At 38.9% G+C, this 15,868-nt stretch overlaps 1 protein-coding gene across 3 annotated transcripts in view; it reads left to right on the forward strand.

The window, feature by feature from the left end:
• CFAP54 (cilia and flagella associated protein 54) overlaps positions 1 to 15,868 on the forward strand; it is a 370,431-nt gene that overhangs the window by 246,988 nt on the left and 107,575 nt on the right. For all 3 annotated transcript variants that reach the window (XM_017946132.3, XM_021922809.2, XM_021922810.2), the window contains 3 exons: positions 562 to 655; positions 6,565 to 6,663; positions 7,490 to 7,631. In XM_017946132.3, coding sequence (XP_017801621.3) covers positions 562 to 655; positions 6,565 to 6,663; positions 7,490 to 7,631 — 335 coding nt within the window. The remainder of the gene's footprint in view (positions 1 to 561; positions 656 to 6,564; positions 6,664 to 7,489; positions 7,632 to 15,868) is intronic.

The raw sequence follows: 15,868 nt of genomic DNA on the forward strand, positions 1-15,868 counted from the left end.
GACTGGTCAACTTAATTCTGTGTGAATATAACCTCAATATTGAGTAAGCTGCCTTTATTACAACGGCACTGACCCAGGTGCACTGATCCCCAGCTGACAGGTTTGATAGTAAATACATAGACCTAACCCATACCAAATCTCTGCTTTTAGCATTGCATAACTCTACGTGTTTCTTTCTATTTTAATTAGTGGAGGAGGATAGAGAGGGGCCTACATTTTCAAGGCAAAATCCTCCAGCCCTGACCTTCACTTATTTAGTGTCTTGTGTGCTAGAATATTCCAGAATGGTCTTGATGCCAGGCTTCATGGCAGTTATAGCATGGAGTGTTGCCAGCACAGGACAAGGCAGAATGCTGAGCTCTCTTCAAGAACTTCCAATTTCAGTAGGGAGGAAGATGCTAGTATCTATTGTCAAAAGGGCTACGAAAAGAGGGTGTGTGTTTGTGACAGATGCTGGTTTTGCCAGTTTTTCATTTCATCAGCTCAGAAATTGTTGGCAAATGATACCAATGATTATGCATGGTGAAGCTATTTAATAAGTACAGTGGTATATCATTTTAGATTGATAAGAGACTCCTACCTAGAAATGGCTCTATTGTATTTTCATCTGAAGAAGCCAAAGATAAAAATTTCAGGATCACCATTAACACTTAAGGTAAGAGTCTATTTTATTTGAAATTATGAGTTAATTGCCTTTGAGCTTGCTATTTTGGTAACACTGAGGCTGATTTTCCTATGTGACTTGGAGAAATTAATTCATTGCTTTGTAGTTACACTTGTAACTATATGTTACAAAGAGATACCTCTTTGGACATTTTATATAGGGCTTTGGAAATTATTTTTATATACACATTTCTGCCTGTGAAAATGTTATCCATGAAATGTAAGTGTACATAAATATATACTTAATATTAATATATAAATATACAGTTATATTTCATGGATAACATATAAATGCGAGGCAATGAATGAGTCATTAGTATTGATCAGGAAAATTCAAGAAATGATATATTGGTTAAACAGATGGACAAGTGAAGTTTTCAATACTGATATGGCCTGTAAATAGATTTCCTCTTGATAGAATGATTCATTCATTCATCACATATCTTTTTAGCATCTACTATGATCCAGGCACTATTCCAGAGGAAGATATTAAAGCAGTGTCTAAAACAAACTTGGTCACTGTTCTCATGGAGCTTACCTTTCAGTAGAGGAAAACATAATAAACCAGTAAAACAAGGAGGCCAGAGGAGGAAAGGTGGGAGGAAATGAGGGAGAAGGAGGGGAAGGGCGTGTATTAGTTCATTTTCACGCTGCTAATAAAGACATACCTAAGACTGAGTAATTATAAAGGAGAGAGGTTTAATGGACTCATGGTTCCATGTGCTGGGGAGGCCTCACAATCATAGTGGAAGGCGAAAGTCACATCTTACATAGCAGACAAAGAAAGAATGAGAACCAAGTGAAAGGGGTTTCCCCTTATCAGACCATCAGATCTCCTGAGACTTATTCACCACCACGAGAACAGTATGGGAGAAACTGCCCCATGATTCAATTATCTCCCAACAGGTCTCTCCCACAACGTGTGGGAATTTTGGGAGCTACAGTTCAAGATGAGATTTGGGTGAGGACACAGCCAAACCATGTCAGGGGGTGACTTAGGTAGTGAAATTTGGAGCTAGGAATAACTTGCATAGGTGGAATTTTCAATGAATGACCTGAGAAGGGGGTGATGTTTGAAGTAGGATTTGATGGATGAGGAGGAACCCCAGCAAAGAGTTGCAGAGGGGTCGCGTTTTCTAGCTAGAGCAGTGCTTCCAAACTAAGGTGTGGAAACACCTCTGAAAATCTTGTGAAATGACAGACTCTGATTCAGTAAATCAGGAATGGGCTCTGAGATTTGGCATTTCTAATGAGCCTCCCAGGTGATGCTGATGCTGCTGGTCTGTGGTTCACACATGAGGACCAAGGGTCTAGACTGAGGGAGATCCCAGAGGCAGGAGTAATTTGGGTGCGTTTGAGGTATATGAACCCAGTAATTTTATTTTTTGTTTCTAAAATTTTAGTGGGCTTTTCTGTTTCATCCTTATTGAATAATCATTTCACCCTCCAAGAGATCTTTTCAGAAAATGTTGGAATCAAATCTTTAATTTTTGAGGCAGCATAAACATGATTTAAAACCTTTAGGCAAATAGACTCTCAGTCAGTTGAATTATTCATATGGCAGCTGCCTTAGGTAAATGGCCCCACTTTTTTAAATAGAAATAATTACAAACTAGAAAAAGTTACTTTTTGTTGTTTGATAAACATGTTTATTTCCAGTAACAGGAAAAAACCCTTGTTTTTATAGCAGGTGGCAATACAAATTAATAGGATGCTAGGATGATAATATATCACCTTTCTGGCCCTTACTAGAGAAGTGCTTATAATTAAGAACATAAAGAAGTTAGGATCTGAATGAAAACAGTAGTGTAACTCCTTACAATATGATCATTATTTTCTGTATGTTTTGACATAGTATAAATATTTTAGCAAGTCATAGAATTATTAGAAACACAGAAAACAGCCAAAACCAATTAAAAATATTCATGCAGACATATTCAGACCACGGAAATATAACATTTGAAATATGTCCTAATAAAGATAACACACTATAAGCCCTTAAAAGAAAGGACTATTGTTGCTCTTTTATGTAGTGTCCATATAGCAGAGTGACCATAGTACCTGTGTGGGTTTGAATCCTAGCTTCACAACTTACTAGCTATGTAACTGAGGTCTTTTTAAGCCTAGTTTCCTCACCTGTGACATGGAGATGAGGATCCTTACCTCTTAGAGTGGCTCTGAGAATTAAACAAGATAATGGACTTGTATATAATAAGTACTTATATAAATGGAACTATTATTTCTCATTATGTAACATCAGCTAAACATCTTTATTCTTCTTTCTATTTTGTTAATAGCAGGTCCTCAATAATGGATGGCTAAGTTGAATTGACTATTTCTTGAACATTCATTTATTTACTTATGAACTGAACACTTACTGAGGGCATAATGTATGCTAACCAGTTTCTTTTCCTAAGGAGCACAGAGTCTAGCAAGAGAGATAAATAATTGTATTGCAATGTGACAAGGACTATAATCACAATTTTTCAAGGTGGAGAAGTGTAGTATATGAAGGTTGCAATTTTTCCACATTCTTGCTAACACTTGTTATTGTCTACCTTTTTGATAGTACCCATGCTAGTAGGTATGAAGTGGTATCTCATTGTGGTTTTGATTTGCATTTCTCTGGCGGCTAATGATGCTGAGATCCTTTCATGTGCTTGTTGGCCGTTTGTATATCTTCTTTGGGGAAATGTCTATTCAGATCTTTTGCCCATTTTTTTTTTTTTGAGACGGAGTCTCGCTCTGTTGCCCAGGCTGGAGTGCAGTGGCTGGATCTCAGCTCACTGCAAGCTCCGCCTCCCGGGTTCACGCCATTCTCCTACCTCAGCCTCCCAAGTAGCTGGGACTACAGGTGCCCGCCACCTCGCCCGGCTAATTTTCTGTATTTTTTAGTAGAGACGGGGTTTCACCGTGTTAGGCAGGATGGTCTCGATCTCCTGACCTCGTGATCCACCCATCTCGGCCTCCCAAAGTGCTGGGATTACAGGCTTGAGCCACCGCGCCCGGCCTTTTTTGCCCATTTTTATTGGGTCATTTGTCTTTTTTCATCATTGAGCTTTGAGAGTCTTCTTTTTAAAAAAATATATGTATTCTAGATACAAGCCCCCTATGAGATAAATGATTTGCAAATATTTTCTCCTGGTTAGTGGCTTTTCCTTTCATATTGTTAGTAGTGTCTTTGGAGGTACAAAAGTTTTAAACTTTAATGAAGTCCAAATTGTCTTTTTTTCTTTTATAGATTGTGTTTTTTTGTGGCATTTCTAGAACCCTTTGTCTAACTGCAGATGTTGAAGATTTTCTATGTTTTCTTCTAGAAGTTGTATAGTTTTAACTTTTACATTTAAGTCTATGATCCATTTTGAGTTAATACTTGTGTAGGGTGTGAGGTAAGATTCTAAATTCTAAATTCATCTTTTTGTCCATGAATATGCAGTTGTCTCAGTACCATTTGTTGCAAAGACTATCCTTTTCTCATTGGATTGCTTTGGCACTTTTGTTGAAAATTAATTATATATGTAAATGTTTATTCCTGGATTTTCAATCCTGTTTCATTGACCTATAAGTCTACCTTTACTTGAGTGTCCACTGTCTTGGTTCCTGTAGCTTTTAACAAATTTTGAAATTGTAAAGTGCATGTTTCAACTATATTCTTCCTTTTCAAAACTGTTTTGGCTACTTTGACTCCTTTGCATTTCACTATCTATTTTAGGATCTGTTTGTCAATTTCTGCAAAAAAAAAAAACTAAGGAGATTTTTGTCGTCATCTTAACAGTATATTAAGTCCCCTAATTAATGAATATGGACTGTCTCTTCATTTATTCTGATCTTAATTTCTCTCAACAAAGATTTGTCTTTTTAGTGTACGAGTCTTATACATTTTTGTTGTTTATTTCTATTGTCAAGGGAATTTTTATTTTAATTTTTAGATTGTTTATTGCTAGTATATAAAAATACAGTTGATTTGTATGTATTGAGTTTTGTATCCTGTGACCTTGCTAAACAGGTTTATTAATGTTAGTTGTGTTTGTGTGTCTGTTTGTGTATTCCTTTGGATTTTCTACATATAGGATCATGTCTCCTGCAAACAAAGACACTTTACTTCTTCATTTCCAATCTACATGCATTCCACACCCCCTGCCTGGGTTTTCTTTCCTGTTTACATAACCTAGAATCTCCTGTGCAATGTCAAATATCTCCCCCATCTGGAAAATGCCCAGCATATTGTTTCTCCACTCCAAATTTTTCTACGGTGGGCTCAAGCCCAACTTCCTCAATAAAGGTTTCCTTTCCATTCGAGATGACTTCTTTTTTCTTTAAATGCCTGAGTCACTAGTTGGTCTTACATTATAGTTATTTAATGTTGTTCTCTATTCTTCATTACATGCCTATTAGTCTTGTTTCTAGAATTTAAGTAGATAAATTACCCATGCTTATGTAGTCAGTAAGCTAGCAATTGTTACCCCAGATTAGTCCCATTGCAGCTAATGATTAGGATTTTTTGTTTGTTTGTTTGTTCATTTGCTTGTTTTATCTTGGAACGGGGCTATATTGCTTAGATTTACCCATAGGCAGATCTTTCCAGGTGTCATCTTCTGCCAGGCTTAACACTAGAGCTAGGCAAGGCCACATTTATGCCTTATACTTGTTGCTTTGGCATCAGCATTGTACACAGCCTTTCTTTTTCTCTGGGCCTCTTCTCACCAGAAGTAAAAGAAATATACTTTTGTTATTGTTTGTTTTATTCTGCAGGTTCATTGAAAATTAAAGAATTGGTCAAAATATGGGCATCAAAGAATTAGCACCCGTGGGGCTAATTGAATAGTTAGCTCCATCCAGATGATTTAAATCTTAAGAAACTACTACTACTTATTTTTGTTGTCTATAAAAATGTACAACAGATACTAGCTACTGGTAGACTAGCTACTTGTTCTGTTCACTTCCGTAGCATTGACTTTCTTATGTTTAAAAATTGAATATATATTTAAAAAATATATATATATATATATTCTTTACTAAAGAAACCCCCATGGTAAAAAAAAAATCTTCAATCATTGTTTGTTTGTTTTGTTATTCTATGAAACTTTGTGATAATACTATCTCTTTAATATTTTTCTTAGCAGGAAATATGACAGCAAATACTGCCAAAAATCTTTAAGCAATGTTCTAATTTCTGACACTGTTACACAATATATTCAATTTATAGGTCTTCTATTATAATGGCACTTAATTTTACTTAAGATGCCATTTTTGGATGGGCACAGTGACTCACGCCTGTAATCCCAGCACTTTGGAAGGTTGAGGTGGGCCAATCACCTAAGCTCAGGAGTTCCAGATCAGCCTAGGCAACATGGTGACACCTTGTTTCTATAAAAAATACAAAAACTAGCTGGGTGTGGTGATGCATGCCTGTAGTCCCAGCTACTTGGGAGTCTGAGGCAGGAGAATTGTTTGAACCTGGGAGGCAGAGGTTGCAGTGAGCCGAGATCGTGTCATTGCACTCCAGCCTGTGTGACAGAGCAAGACTATGTCTCAAATATATATATATATATAATTTTTATTAACTTATTACACAAACAATGCAAACTCATTATAGAAAATTAGAAAAAAATGCTAAGAATAATTTACCTTAAAACTTGGGATAACCACTGTTAATAATTTTCCCTGCATTTATGTACAGGGAATGTATGTGTGTGCATATTTTTTAAAAAGGATTGTACTTTTCATACAATTTTGTAACCTACACTTTTCTTTCTTCAATGTATTTTGAATATCTTTTCATGTCAATAGGTACGTTATTATCCTTAGTGACTACACAGTATTTCACTAAAATGTCATCTTTAGAAGATGAGAAGAGTTATCACAAAACTTTGTATCCTAACACATTTGCCATATTTTTAGCCTCCTCTCAGAAGAAGTAGTTCTGTTAAAGAAACATCAGCAAGTAAATTTGAAATGTACAGTTCATTAGCCTGGATTGCAATAAGAGCTGCTGCACAGGTTAGTGTGATTTTTGTTTAATCTTTCTTTTTACCGTCTTATCTGTATTCTCTGCCTTTAAGGAAAACAGTATACCCATAAAAGAGAAAGGAGTTAGGGTGTGGTACCTCATGCCTGTTATCCTAGCACTTTGGGAGGCTGAGGCAGGAGGATCACTTGAACCCAGGAGGTCGAGACCAGTCTGGACAACATAGTGAGAGCCCATCTCTACAAAAAATTTAAAAATTAGCCGGGCATGGTGGCATGCCTGTAGTCTCAGCTACACAGGAGGCTGAGGCAGAAGGATTGCTTGACTCTGGGAGGTCGAGGCTGCAGTGAGCTGAGATCTCACCACTGCACTCCAGGCTGGGCAACAGAGTGAGATACTGTCTCAAAAGAAAACAAGAAAAAAAAATTACATTATTTGGGATTTGTGCCAATTATGTTTCTTTGGAAAGATTAGAAATACTAGTTATGTTTAGTGTTTTCAATCTCTGTATCAGCCAGACTTAGTTCCCTTTGTTTCACCTTTTCTCAGTGAAACTATTGGCAGATACACATGTGCACATATTTGACATTTTGGCAGATATCTGTCATAGCAAGGTGAGGTAGCTTATTTAAAGTGACTTATGCATTAATTAAATTGTCAACCCTAAATTATTTGTTTGACTATGATATATTCTACATGTCAGGGATCACATATTATTTTTTCAGGTTGTCTTTTTTTTCTTCCAATGTATATGGAATATTATTTTATGAATTCACTTTTTTCACATTATTTACCTAATAGATAATCTATGAATTAGAAAGCTTATATTTATAATTCTAATTTATGCATTAATTGTAGGTCAGTGAAGCTGTGCTGGCAATTAACTTACTTATTGGAAAGAAGAATACTAGAACCCATAAAGTTAACCAAGTGGCATTACCAAATATCCCAGAATTTGCTGCTCTGGATCTTTTGTCTTCGTATACAGATTATTTGCTTGGTATGTTTGGAGATTTACATATTATGCAAAAAACTGGCATATGTAATATAGAATCAAGTTTCAAAGATTTAATTATAATCTGTTGGCTTTTAGCTTAGATGGCGGTAATGTTTGGGGGTACTTCCAGGGGATCACAGGGGTTCTAGGGCCAAAATAGAGAGCCCTTAGCTCACTGCACATGTGTATGTGTTGGTCAGCTGCTGCATTTCAGATGCATGTTCTTGTAAAAAATGATATTTTACATCTGTTTCTTTTCCAGTTCACACATATCAAGTGGGACCTTTTTGCCTCTCTGATTCTTTAATCCAAAATCTACACTCACCCACTCTCATATGCCTCCCTCCTCTTTTCCTTAGTTATTTTGTATTTGTATGTATGTTTGATTGTGTGTTTAAGCTCTTTCTCTCGTTAAATTATCATCAGCTACCTGAGGGCAGGGTCTCCATCTATTCAATTTTCATCTACAGCAGATTGCACAGTGCTTGCACATAGCAGACATTGAATATCAACATTTGTTAAAAGAATTAATGAAAGAGATTAGCAAAATTTAAACTTGACTGCAATACTGTTTATGTTTTTGCTTAGTTACTCTTTCGATAGTAAACTATAATATAAACCTCTATATCAGATAACTGGTAACAGGCATTTAACATTCATTTATGTGTTTTTCCATTATTTCACTCAAAAAACATTTATCCTGTGTTTGTTGTGTGCTAAGCACTTGGATAGGTGCTAAGAAGTAAGATACTAGTCTTACTTCCAGACTGGAATTTCACTAACATCCATCTCTAATTTTGCTTGGTGCTAGGTCAGCATTGAGCCAAAGCAGAAGAGTTTTAACCTGACAGGGGTGGGAGTGATCATCCTAATACTTCTGGAATCACATCTGTAGACAGCGGCTTACTTTGCTGCATTGTTGGGTCAGCCTTAGTTAAAGTGTTAATGTCTAACGTCCCCCTCTTTGGCTCTTTACTGAAGCATTTGTGTCCCAAATTATTTTGTAAACTATTTTATAGGTTTTTTTTTTTTTTTTTTTTTAACGCTGAAGCTTTGTTTTCTTATTTATATTTCCTTCGTACCTGGTAGAATTTTGCTTTATCGGCTTTCTGAGCCACAGCCTGAACGTCGGACTGGGTGCTTGCTCTTCTTTAAGGTTCCCATAGATGGGTTCTCTGAGGACAAAGCCATTGACCCTACACAGGGCAGTTTGGCAGCCCACTTTTGCTTGACACTGTTTGGCAGCTCAATTCTCCCTGGTTCAGAATGCCAGGAAAGCATCCCTGTTAGAAGCACACATTATTGTACAGTATTAATAATCAAGAGACTTAAGTTGACATCCTAACTCTGCCAAACCATTTCATTTCTCTCAGCCTCATTAGAGACCAATCTACTGTAGAATCTGAGGCTAGTTGCTCAGTCTTTTGTCTGTAGACTGAGAGATTAGTCAAAATCTTAGACGATAATTCAAACTTCCAGTATGGCTATTTCTTCTTCATACTGCCTCCTTATTACTTCTGAATGATGTGTCTACTTTATCCTAATCATTTCCTTCTGTTCTCCCAATTTTTAGGGCAGGGATGACCAATAAGTTTCATCCAAGATGGACCCTAAAACTCAGTGGCTTACGGCAACGGGAACTCATTCTTCCTCTCAGCTCATGTGTTCTGCTTCAGGCTGTAGGTCGGGTTCAGGCGCACTCTTACGTACATTTGTCATGAGGCCCAAGCTAAAGAGACAGTGGTTAGCTGGGGCACGATCTTCTCATGGTAGATACCAGAGCGAAAGAACCACAAAGCAAATCACACAAATGCATTTAACGCCTCTCTTCACATCCCATCCCATTGGCCACAGCAAGTCACAGGGCCAAGTCCAGTATCAGTGAGCTAGGGAAATATACACTGCTTGAGCAGGAAGGGAGAGAGGCGTGGATGTTTGCCAAATGATAATTGAAACTATCGTGTATGACAAATTCAATGGCCAGTGGCTACCTGAGAAGAACCTCTGTATGGTTCAGAGGAGAGAACCATAGGAAAGACATGAAAAAGGTCCTGTGATTAATTAATAATTTCAGCCGTGGGCACAGGGGAAAATGGCATCCTCTAAACCAAACCATGTTTGTTGATCCAGTTGAGTAGGTAGTCTTCATCTCAGTTTAATACTGGAACCTAAGCTTTCTTGTTCCGTGTCAGTGGCTTTCATAGCATATTACATTTTTTCAGTTTCCATTTTATATTATTAGCCCTTCTCTACTATTTTAACTATGAAATTACCAAATTTTAAAATCCAATCTGTTTTGCATTTTGCCTTGCCTTAAGAATAATAATTTTGCCCTCCAGTCCTTTCCTGGCAGGCTGATAATTAATTCATGCTGATGACTTCCCTCACTTCAGTGTTTGGGTTAGAAGGAGGTTCTGAATTCCCACTTGGTTGCCGCAAATGCCCAGATGGCAGTGAGGTTCATATTATAATGGCTTGCTAAAGGGCAAAATTCCTTAACAACAACAAATAAAACTTGTTTGATTTTCCTTGCATTAGCATAAATTAGCACCCAGCAAAAAACCTCCTCAGTAATCTTAGCTTTAAACAATACTAGCATTGATCTACACATGAGGTGATGAACAACATTTACTGTTATTGTATGCAGAGTACTGTACCAGATACTCATATTCAGAGAGAAGGAAGAATCAGAGAACACATCAAGGAAGCAGGTCTTACCTTCCATGAGCTTCTAGTCGTAGGCAATCAGAACAGGCATATACCCTGAAATGACAGACAGTCATTTTTTGGCCAGGCGCAGTGGCTCATGCCTGTAATTCCAGCACTTTGGGAGGCTGAGGTGGGTGGATTATTTGAGGTCAGGAGTTTGAGACCACCCTGGGCAACATGGTGAAACCCCGTCTCTACTAAAAATACAAAAATTAGCTGGGTGTGCCGGTGCCCACCTGTAGTCCAACTACTCAGGAGGGTGAGACAGGAGAATCGCTTGAACCCAGAAGGCAGAGGTTGCAGTGAGCTGAGATTGCACCATTGCACTCCAGCCTCAGTGACAAAGTAAGACTCTGTCTCAAAAAATAAAATATAAAAAACAAAATTCATCTTTTAAGAAGAGCATAATAGGCTGGGGGCGGTGGGTTACGGCTATAATCCCAGCACTTTGGAAGGCCAAGACAGGTGGAACACTTGAGGCCAGGAGTTCAAGACCAGCCTGGCCAACATGGCAAAACCTGATCTCTACTAAAAATACAAAAATTAGCTGGGTATGGTAGTGGGCACCTGTAATCCCAGCTACTAGGGAGGCTGAGGCAGGATAATAGATTGAACCTAGGAGGCAGAGGTTGCAGTGAGCCGAGATCGCGCCACTGCATTCCAGCCTGGGTGACACAGTGAGACTCTATCTCAAAAAACAAAACAAAACAAAAAAAGGAGAGCATAGTAATGAAGGCAAATTAAAGTGCCACAAGCTAAATCCATCTATGCCTTCTAGGGGAGCTGGACACAGGCAGGATGGCATATGAGTTAATTAAGAACATTGTTTTCTGGGAGAGGTATATTATGGGGCAGGTGTAAATTGACGCAGGGGAAGCAAATTTTATCAACAGAGCAATTGATGACAGGAGCATCATGACAGAATGGACTAGTCATGTGTGGAGAGTGAGCTATAGATCATCCTGTCAGGACCAGAGAGCAATTGTATGACACCTATAGCACAGTAAGAGAGTTGAAGTGATGCACCTAATACAATTACTGAGGTATTCTCTGTAGGAACAGACACTTTGAAATGATGGCACTGGCAGTGTGGGGCCATGTTTAAATTCAATGCAAAGAAACATTTATTTCGTGCTACCTACTTTGGGTCCAGTTATATTCAAGTATATACTCTATCATTTTGTCTTGATTTTCTTGTGGCCTTGATAAAAAATTCAGCTGGGATTAAAATTACTAAATTCTGTATTTAAATTTTGAATTCAAAGTAACATTTAGGATTACTGGTCCCAGATGCAGCCTCTTACTACTACATAAACACATATACAGAAAACTACAAATGCCTGTTATACTAAAAAGTAATGTCAGTGAATGTTAGGTCCAGGGTCAGGTTCCAGCCCATGTTGAGGTAGGAGGGGTGTGGGTGGATGGGGAGCGGGGAGCGGGGAGCTGAAAGAACATTCGGGGGGCTATAGGTACGTGAAATACAGCTTTATTCAGCAGCTCTCTCATCAGCAACTCTCTTACACAGACTGCTCTGTCTTGGCTGCTTGCTCTGGCCACTGCCACACACAGCTGCATAGCCAGCTCTCCCTTCAGGGTCAGCAGCTTAACTCTTTCTTTCTCTGGGCATGAGTGCACCTATACAGTGTCAACATGGCAATTATACCTTTTACAGACAGCAGTGACTTAGAGCCAAATGATGAGCCTTCCCATGTTATGGCTACATGGCTGTGATAACAAGTGGAGTTATACACCTGCGCTCTAAACTTGCTGAGTCACACAGGATGTAAACATCCTGCTTTGCCCTATCCTTGACCAAAGCACATCCATTACCTTAGAGTGAACCTATTGTCAGAATGCAAAAAGAGATCAATGGAGCAGAGCCGAGAATCACAACTGGGCTTTAATGTATGTTTTGCCTCTTGAAACAGAGCAAAGCTTCCAACCTGAAAATAAATCTGATTTTTCCCTCCCATGCCACCTTGCCCCTGATGCAGAGATACAGGGTCAATGACAACTAACTAAAAAGTGGGATGCAATTCCTCTACTATTATCTTCTGTTTTCCTATTCCTCTAACACACAATTCCCCATAGTAGCGGAACTAGATTGGCATATTACTACTCAAATCCCAAATAATTATACTACTTATAGGTGGGAATGGAGAAAAATCATCTGTGCTAGTGAAGGTGTGTGTGTGTGTGTGTGTGTGTGAATTTGTGTGTATGTGTTGCATCCGAGTATTAGAGATGAGACAATTGAGTCATGACAAGGACCAGCCTCAGTGAAGCAGAGTTGTCCTGGTCCAATGCCTGCAAGAGTCCAGAAACTCCACTCAGAGATTCATACACTGATCACTTAAATCAGAGAAGGGACAATACCATGGCTAAGAGGAGAGCACACACCCTAGCAATTGTCAGGCACTAGGTTGGAGGAGACCATGTTTGTTCTAGACAGAGTCAACAAGGTAAAACGAGAAACAACAAATGGCTCATGTGAGAGAAAACATTCTCAGAAGAGCACAGTGGAATGCTGTCCTGGAGACTGAGAGAAAGATTTACCCTTCATTGAACTGGAGGAGACATAACAAGATTGTTTGCTACCCTTAGCAGGGCCCAGGCCATTACACAATGGCAGAAAGCGATGACTCAGGAAGTACCAGATAATAATGGGATGAGTGGCACCTGATGCTGTGTGCCAGCGCTGTCTTACTTGATTTCATTTATGTTTCAGGAAAATCCTGTGGGAGTGTCATTATGCACATTTATAAATGAGGCAAGGTGCTCATTCAGAGAGGTTATATAACTTGCGTACTATTCCACTACTAATTCACATCCTGATCTATCCAATTCTAAAGGCTGTGCTGTTAAGCTTTATGTTGGCTGTGATAAGAAAGTATTGCCAGGAACTCAAAATGCAGAATTGATGCTTCTAGTCAGCCTGCTGGACTGCTTGGACGGAGCTGACATGAGCGATGCCTCTGCCCTTCCCAATCCAAACACATAATGGTGGTGGGTAAATAGTACAAAAATTGTTTTAAGTGGTAGCTGAGCTTGAAACCAGGAAAGGAAAATTCCTAATTGCCAAAGCAAATTGGGGATTTGTGGCAGGGCTTGAACCTGAGAACTTCACTGGAGAGGGATTAGAATTAGGCCTTAACAGATGGAACTGGGACTTCAGTACCAGACTCATGGAGCAGTCGGGAAAGAGGGCCCTGCAGGTAGGGAAAGTCAGAAACGAGGTAACTGTATAAATGGGGATTCAGAATGGGCTTCTCCAGAAACTGAGGACTGGAAATACACTGTCCACTGGCTTGAGTAGATTCAGGGAAACGTGACAAGTGCCCACATTAAAACCCACTTTAGGTTGTTCACACCACCTGAATGATACATGGAAACTGGCATTTTAAATACTGGCCCAGAATCAGTGAAACCCAGGGAGCTTTGGCCTGGGCTGATAGGAAGCTATTGCAAAGGGATCCTCCTCCATGCAGGGCATAAGGGACTCTTCCTCCATCCTCCCCAATTCTTCTGAAGATGGTTATAGTACAAATTGTATCTGGACAAACTCTGGTAACATCTTTGGATTAGGAAGAGAAAATAATTGTAAGTATTCAGTCAGAAAAAAAAAAGGAACAAACATTAAACTGTTCTTAGTTTTTCTCTGCAGCATTAAAGACCGGATTACATTGGTCAAATATGTATGGAGAATTTTTTCCTTTTAGTTTAATTCAATTTTTTGAATAGGTAATTTATTCTCAAGAATCAAAACTCAAAAGATACAAAAGGGTATCTTTCCATCTTCTCTGCAAGTGTCCAGTTCTCAGTTCCCCCCAGAAGCAATCAATTACCAGTCTATTAGTGTCCTATTCCTGCTATAACGAATTACCACAAATTTATTGTCTTATGGTTCTGGAGGTCAGAAGTCCAAAACAGGTCTTATTGGGGCTAATTCAGGTGTCACCAGGGATACATTATTCTAAAAGTTCTGAGGGAGAATCTGTTTCCTTGCATTTCCCTGCTTCTAGAGGCCACCTGAATTCCATGGCTCATGGCCCTTCCCTTTATCTTCCAAGCCAGCAGTGTAGCATCTCCAAATCTCTCTGACCCGGAAACATACTCCTCTGACTTTGTTTCTGCATATACAGACCCTGTGATTACATTAGGCCCACCTGGATAACCCAGGATAATCTCCTTATCTCAAAGTCAGTTGATAGGTGATTGGTCAGAAATCTTTTTTTTTTTTTCTTGAGACGGAGTTTTGCTCTTGTTGCCCAGGCTGGAGTGCAATGGCGTAATCTCAGCTCACTGCAATCTCTGCCTCCTGAGTTCAAACGATTCTCCTGCCTCAGCCTTCTAAGTAGCTGGGATTACAGGCACCCACCACCATGCCCAACTAATTTTTGTTTTTTCAGTAGAGACAGGGTTTCATCATGTTGGCCAGGCTGGTCTCGAACTCCTGACCTCAGGTGACCCACATGCCTCGGCTTCCCACAGTGCTGGGATTACAGGCATGAGCTACCATGCCCAGCTTGGTCTGCAATCTTAATTCTCCTTTGCCCTGTAATCTAACATATTCACAGATTCTGGGGATTAGACATGAACATCTTTAGGGGGCCGTCATTCTGCCTACCAGAGTCATTTTCTTGTGTTCCCCACCAGAGATATTATGTGCTTATATCAATGGTCAGAGTTCCATGGTAGAGGTCAGAATGAACTCCAGTTCATTCAAATAGAATGAGATTTATCAAAGGACTTTCAAAGTCAATGGGAGAGCTAAAGAAACAACTTCTAGGATAAGTGTCCAGAAATGACTAAGCCACGTGTAGCTGGACCACCAAGGCGCGGCTTTTGTTTGTTTCCTATAAAGGAAACTGTAGATCAAGAATTTGTCTGTAAGGTAGAAAGCCTCTGCTCAGCTGTAGGCTTAAGAACCACACTTCCTCTGCCAGAATCACACCAGCCGAAGAGTTACCTTTAATCACCTGTCCCCTTCACCACTTAACCCAGTTCCACCTCCAAGTTTTGCATGAATGCACTGAATTTATAATACCTAAAATCCCATCCAGGACAATAGTTGCAAGGAAATCAGGGAAGTGTCATTTTTATCTTCATAATTTCTACAGTATAGAACAGCACATTTGGAGGTTAAGACAGATGTTGAGTGAACCAACCTGGTATATACACTGATACATTGACAGATTTTCCCATAAAAATACAAATAGTGGTATAATTGCACACATAATAATGCTCCTTGCTCTTTTTTCTTTAAATTAATATAAATGTATCTTGACAATTTTTTCAAATCATCACATAAGCAGCTTTTTTATGGCCGTATAATATTCCTTTATATAGGTACAGCATAATTAAATTCATTCGTCTCTTTTTGCTAGCTATTTGTCTTGTTTCTACTCTTTTGCTATGACATACATCTGTACATCTTATACATTTATATCATTTTGTACATAGGCTAGTATATCTCTTGGGTCAATTCCCATAAAGCAAATGTCTAGATCAAAGGGTAGTTTCATTTG

The sequence above is a fragment of the Papio anubis genome, chromosome 9 (genome assembly GCF_008728515.1).
Source record: "Papio anubis isolate 15944 chromosome 9, Panubis1.0, whole genome shotgun sequence".
Classification (NCBI taxonomy): Eukaryota; Metazoa; Chordata; class Mammalia; order Primates; family Cercopithecidae; genus Papio; species Papio anubis.